The sequence below is a fragment of the Habropoda laboriosa genome, unplaced genomic scaffold (assembly GCF_001263275.1).
Source record: "Habropoda laboriosa isolate 0110345459 unplaced genomic scaffold, ASM126327v1 scaffold708, whole genome shotgun sequence".
In the NCBI taxonomy this organism is placed as follows: Eukaryota; Metazoa; Arthropoda; class Insecta; order Hymenoptera; family Apidae; genus Habropoda; species Habropoda laboriosa.
In genome coordinates this window covers 25,592-32,881 of record NW_017100814.1, presented here as the reverse complement: position 1 = coordinate 32,881, position 7,290 = coordinate 25,592, and the positions used below count along the sequence as shown (strand labels likewise).

The 7,290-nt window shown below is 37.8% G+C and overlaps 1 protein-coding gene across 1 annotated transcript; it reads left to right on the top strand.

Moving 5' to 3' along the window:
- The first annotated feature begins 1,553 nt into the window (after window positions 1-1,553).
- Window positions 1,554-3,160, top strand: LOC108577248. The gene is given in 3 exon segments (XM_017940382.1): window positions 1,554-1,581; window positions 1,687-2,418; window positions 2,421-3,160. Coding segments are annotated over 3 exon segments (1,500 nt in total).
- The last annotated feature ends 4,130 nt before the right edge of the window (window positions 3,161-7,290 follow it).

Here is a 7,290-nt window from a genome sequence, read left to right as displayed (position 1 = left end):
CTACTATCTCCTAGCCGACGTCATAGGTGTATATTCCCTTCGTTTAACAATAACACGGGAACTGTTTGAGCTATTGAAATCACAAACCTCAAATTTGTATTGGGTACCAAAAAAAGGTAAGATTACGTTGGGAATATTTATTTGTAGCGATTATTTTAAAAGTCGAAATATTTACATATCTGTGTCGCGTCGCGTGGCGTGTCTGATCGTTTCAGACTGTTCGCGTTACGACTTATTACCCGCCAAACTAATCTTGGGTAACTAGTTAAATCTACCTTGCTCGAACGTTAGCAAAACGTAGAGTGCGTCACGAACGATTGACGACTTTGTGTCTAAGACTCGATTTGGACTTGAAACGGCTGGAGAGATTGTCTTGTTCGCACGAGTGACTGTTTGCGAATTGACTCTCGAGTCCCGAATTTTTCTGGAGTCCGCCGTGACTCCCCCGCCAAGTGCAAGAAGGCACGCTGATTGGTTTTTCACGTACGCACAAATTACCAATCAACGTGCCCTTCCATTGCGCCCTTAGCGCGCTTTTCCTTGGAAGGAGTGGGGCCCTACCTGCGGGTGCGTGGAATCTTCGCTGTCCTTCGGTGACGCGTCGGAAATTCCCGCCAGGTCAACCCTCGGCCGAAAGTGCCGTTATACGCACGTGTGGATTGACCCTTCAGGAGTACCTGGTTTATGACACGTCTTCGGTTATTGAGGACGCGGAAAAGTCGAAATTCTAAAGGCATTGTTCTGTAAGAAATTACTTATTTTTTCGCGGAGCTACGAAGCGTCTTTGTTCTCAAAAATAACCTTCTCGTGCGAGCGTGCCATAAACCCGGTCAACGAAGACCCCATGCGTTCCGTACCTGCGCGACGGAACAACGCACGCGTCAGAGACGACGCATTTAGCGGCGTAGGCCTCTTGTAAAAGGATATCGTATCGCCAACGAGCGGAACCTTAGAACCTGTCGTTGGGGAATAAGTTCGGTGGCCACGTAGAAACTAGTGGCAAAGGACCCGACGTCCTGTTGCCGAACATAAAGAGGACGCGTGCACGGGGCCAGTAGCCCGACGTCACTGATGCTTCGTAGCGCGTACAGAGATAAGGATTCGAAAAAAAGGATCTCGCCACGAAGTGGGGAGAGTCTTGGGACTCTCCGGGAAGAGGACTGTGTCAAAAGGCACGGCTCACGGCACTTACCCGAGAACCTTCGGTGTAAGAAGAATTGGAACAATTTCTAACATGTTATATCGTAATCTTCATTTCATCTATTTTAATGTGAAATATTCGAGATCGGAGTACGTTTTTTATTTGTTGTACAAATATGTTATTTTCTGAAAAACGATGATTTGAGGCAAGATGGGGCCTTTGATACAGGGAATGATGGGGTACCCCATTATTCCCTGCATCGTGATTATTCACATGAGGTTAAGCAACGTCAGCGTTCTCTGTTATAATTTAATTCAAATAAATCTCGTTACTTTTAGCCCGGATTTGAAAAATGGTTAGAACTTATAAAAAAAAAAAAAAAACTAGAAGAGGAGAATGGTCTACAGAAAACATGAAAGAAGCTGTGAGCAAAGTTTTGAGTAAGAAAATGGTCTACAAAAAAGCTGCTCAAGAATATTTCGTCCCACAGACCACGTTGGAACATTATATAACAAGATTAAGGCATTAAGATGAAGTAACCATAGGATTATCTTTATGGCCAATCAAGACTGTATTTTCCCATATAGAAAAAGAAGAACTGGTGGGATATCTTAAAGATATGGAAAAGCGCTTGTTTGGTTTAAATACTACTGATTTAAGAAAAATGGCCTATCAACTGGCCGTAAAGAATAGAAAAAAATGTAATTTTAACACAGATAAGCAAATGGCAAGTATCGATTGGCTAAAGGGTTTTTTAAAGCGTCATCTCGATTTATCTATTCGAAAATCTGAAGCCATATCAGCAGCTCGGGCAATGGGATTTAATAAAGTTTCTGTCTCCAAATTTTATGAATTGTTAGGGAGCATATATGACAAATATAAATTAACTCCTGACAAAATATATAACTGCAATGAAACTGAAATATCGAACGTTTCGAAAACGAAGTGCAAAATAATAGCACAAAAAGGAAGAAAACGGGTAGGGGCATTGTCTTCTGCGGAACGCGGTCAGACTGTAACTGTTGAAATTTGTTTTAATGCATCTGGTGCTTATATGCCTCCGCTTATGATATTCCCCAGACAAAGGATGAAACCTGAATTATTAGACCATGCTCCACCAGGAACTACTGCCGAGTTCAATGCTCGAGACTGGATGACCACTGAAGTATTTTTGATTTGGCTCAAGTGGTTCATACAATTCTCAGGAGCGTCATCTACAAATCATGTATTACTTCTACTGGATGGACATGCAACGCATACAAAATCTTTAGAAGTGATAGAATTTGCTTTCCTCCACACTACACCCACAGACTTCAGCCTTTGGATGTATCCTTTATGATACCCTTAAGCATATACTATGACCACGCTGCTTCTAATTGGTTAAGATCGCATCCAGGTCGAATAATTACTATGTTTCAAATAAGCGAAATATTTAATGAAGCATATGTTCAAGCAGCAACTATGTTAACAGCTATTAATAGATTTAGAAAATGCGAAATTTGGCCATTTGATCCAAACCTTTTTGTAGATTCCGGTTTTATTGCTGCAGAAACGACAAATATATCGATTGTTGCAGAATCTGATACCACTTCAAGTCAGGAAAATGCCCCACCTGTTTTCAATCCCAAACCATGTTCAAGCAGCTTGATAGACAAAAGTAGTGCAGCTGTAATCTCATCACCTGTTGAAACTGCTTGTCGCGATCTGACATCTAGTTTTGAAAATGTTTCTCCTAAAAACATCTTAGCAATACCTGCAATTCAACGAAAAGAGGCCAAAAAGGACTACCGCCGTGGAAAAACTTCAATTCTTACTTCGAATCCATATAAAAAAGAACTGGAGGATGTAAAACGTTTAGAAAATAAGAAATGTTCTAATCCGAATGATCCTCGATTAAAGAAGAATGCAAAAAAGCAGAAGAAAAAAATAACAAAATCTACAAAATCAACGGAAGAATTCATATCTACAATCAACAGAAGGTTGGGTTGCATGCCAACTTTGTGGACGTTGGTCTCATAATTCCTGTGCAGGAGTTAATGAAAACAATCCCGAAGAAATACATATTTGTATCAATTGTGCGAGTATCTAGACAAACCATCTTGCCATCGGTACCCCGTTTTACTCCGTAGTAGGGGCAAGACGGTTTTCCTTCGTTTCTTTTTTAAAAGTTCAATAACTTAGAAGTCTGATCTTCTATTGTCCGAAACATGTACCACATACTAGTTCAACTTATATCGAGTTTAGTCTCATTTTAATCAGAACAATCTCATCAATATGTTAATAACTTTTTCATATAGAAAAAAATAAAAATAAGAACGCTGCTGTTTAAATCGCTCGGTTGCCTCAACCCTCATTTCATCCGTATCTTTTATTCATTGTTCTTGTTCGGCAAGCTTCAAAAACGAGCAGCGACCCTCAAAAACCGTGTCTCCTCTACCCAAACTGGCGCCTCTCGGTTCCGATTAAAGCGACAATATAAGAGATATTACTATACTGTTCATAACTAGTAAGTTGATAGACGGAAGGAATGCAGGTCTCATTGGTTGTGTAATCAGGACAGAGGGTACACCGCCGCTTCGTGGCAGTGGGTACGGTCGATGGCCCTTTATTATTTTATTTTTATACTTTTATTTTTATGTTTTTTCAACTGTTTGAAGAAAATAAAAATATAATCACTCATTTATCGTGAACTATCTACATCTATATACCGGGTGTCCCGTAAAGGGTGTAACACCCGAAAATAGGGGGTTGCTGAGATGACTCTGAACAACTTTTTCCTTGACCAAAATGTTGGTTGTCGCTTCGTGTTTGAATTATTAATGAAAAACACTGTTTAGTTCAGTTTTTCTTCTATCAACCGTCGAGATGTACCCGCCAAACCAATGCCGTAGGGCCAGTTAACGCATAAAACGATTGTATTTTCCGGACGAATTGTACTCCTACCATCACACTTATGTATATCTTAATAAATTGAGGTGAAAACAGTGTAACAGCGTTTCCTCACCCACCTCAGTGTCATAAATTACACTATTATCCATACCGTATTGTAAACGAGAAAGTTTGGCTATTTTGCGATTACGATGTAGCGACGATTTATTTTTTACAATATCGTCGAAAACAGTAAAAGTGGCTGTGGAGTGAAGTGAGTTCACCGACCCAGCCGTAACATCAGCTGTTGAGGGTTGCCTTGAAAGGTCAGGATCGGCACAATGACCCACTTCCGTCGAAGCAGGTTAATTCGTGGACGAATGGGTAAGTTTTTCATAAGCAATAAAACACTTTATTCCTTTCAGATAACGAATAAAAGTATCGAAAACAGTTATTAATTTCTCACAATTAGTAAAAGCATTTAATTTGAATAAATGGTAGTATTTGTAAAATTTTCACCTAATGCATCACACAGCATGTTTAAATAGTTCTATTTCTAACTATTGACATATTATTTATGCATATTGCAATGTGTTGTATTAGAATAAAAAATTCTTTTCGGCATCGTGGACAAGTTACGTAGAATTGGTCCGGCATTCAACGTGTTAAACGATTTATTAGTTTATTTGTTATTCATGAATAACGAATAATTCCAGATTATTCTTAACATTTGCCGCACGCTTCCCTCGATACCCACGCTGTGCCAATGCGTTTGTTCACGATCGCGCACGGATGAGAGTCAGCGCTCCCTATTGGATTATGGGAGTTATTGGTTGTTGAATAATTAATAATCCTCATTTTAAACTATAAACTTTTATTAGACACAAGGAAGGTTCGTTTTTCTACTTGATGGTAAGAGCACTGTATACGGACTGAGAATGCTCCTACGCAATGCTCTAATATTGTCTACGACCCCGCTTGGGACCGAAGGGCCTTTTGTCACGTATCATAAACATTTAGATCTTTACTAAACAGAGGTGGCAAGGCTAAACGGATTTCTCCGAACGTATACAAAAGTAATATATACTTCCTAGTAAGGTGTTAGATTAATTTTTGTTATATCTAACTGACTGATAAATCTAACACTCCCGTGGTTGACCGCGGGCTCTATGCGCGGTCTGATTGGCCAGTGTTTTTCTTTAATAATTCAAAAATGAAGCTTCAAACAACAAAGGAAAAAGTTGTTCAGAGTCACCCCAGCAACCCCCCATTTCCGGGTGTTCGAGGAGTTACGGGACACCCTGTATATGATGTATAGGATTGGTTCTATTTAGTAGGTACGCTGCCTTGGGGAACGCCCACTTCTATTGGATACAGAGTTTATTTTATACACATAATAGTCCGGGATACTAGATGGTACCCAATGCTTGGCTTACATCTAGGAATGCGGCTGAGCAATATTTTTTTCTTCCAGACTAGTTCTAATTATTTTGCTACGCGATGTTCGATCTGCATATCGATCCGTTTCAAATATTTCTCTGCAACAGGGAATATTAATACAAATGCAATCAATATTAGAATGACGTTTTAATTTCTGTAATATTAAATTTACAAAAGTGAAAGTATTACAGAGGTATTTGAATTGTGTTCCGGTCAGTTCATTTTTATTTTTATACCATAATCAGAGTTTCAGTAGAAATTCCGTAAAACCGGAACACATTTTAACTACTGTTATTAAATTCTGATGTTGGTTGAATTTATTCTAATGTCCTCTACAATTCTATGAAAATACAAATTGGGTAAATTTATTTAATCTGATCTTAATTTGTTGTTAAAAGAAGTATTCGGAAATGTTTCTTACTGTTTTATGTTCAATACGATTCATTCTTGTCACATTACTGCAAATGGCTAAAACATCGTATGCGTCGCTCAAGCGTACACATTCTATGCAATAAAATTATAAAAAATTTGTCAACAAAATCGATGAATGGTAACAAGCTTTCTAAAACTTGCTAAACCTTGAATATTTTATGTAGGAATCTTAAAAGACCATTACACGTATGTTAGATTTTGTTGCACAAATAGATAAGTGTTTTCATTGGATAAAGTCGCTTAAGTTTTGTTACCTTTTACGTCTCATCAATTAGTGTCTCATCTTTCGTCTTTCAATTTTACTGGTATTTGCGAGGACAATACAGAACTCTTTGTCATTATCTGCGTTTGAATGTTTAGTTCCTGAAAGATTCATTACATTTAATAAGTACAAAAATTTATGTAAACAACTTTTGATAATCATATGTTAGCGACAACGTATTTTTCTGTCACGGTATTTTTATGGTATTTTTTGTCATTGAAACGGCCAATACTGCTACATTTTGCATAAATTGGTACACCTTATTTGTGTTTATCATAATAATGTATAGTGTATTTAATGAAAATAGATAGGTGATATCATGTTTACAATTTTACACGGTAATAATTTTGTTACATGAAGTATGAAACTAATATTTCGTCAATTTGCCTTTGTTGTCTGTTATTGCTTTTATTCTCTTTGACATAGGGAAGACCGGAGTCGAAAGTAACAATTTGACTTTGGACTACGTTTACGCAAAAACTATTACATTTACAATAATAGTTTTTATACCAAAATCCTACATAGCTATCTGATATTTTTGAGTCACAGCAGTTTCGCTTTATGACAAGTAATGTCCAAGTTATTAATACGAAATGGAGACCGGAGAAAGTATTACAACCGTTCCATAACCCAAGGCGGTCGTAACACAGCATAAGGTCCATAGTGTAGGGTGCAGGTGCACTCTGGTACGGGTGCACCTAACATGGGCAGAGGCTAAGGACCCGGTCGGTGTTGTTACATATGTCGTTATCGCAACCGAATGTTTATTTCCGCATCGCGACCGATCCGCGTTTATAAAAAATGCGCATTGAAATGAAATATTTTACAGAATGTCATTTTTCGACTTCTAAATTCATCCCTTCAAATTTTATCAAAATCCTCGGGGGACAGGTATGTAGTCTCCCTGATAAGTGCTTTGCACATCAATATTTCTCAAATTTTTCATTTCGCTGAAAAGTTACAAAATGAAATTACAAAATAATTAAAAATAAAATGTAACACCGACACACAGTGTTTTGACCAATGGACAAAAATCAGAAATTCAAAGTGTAAAATCTAAAAATTTTTTCATTTTAAGATGTTAATAACAAACCATAGTTTGTAATATTGCCTATAATTTTGACTGAATACGTCCATTTGTTGTTAA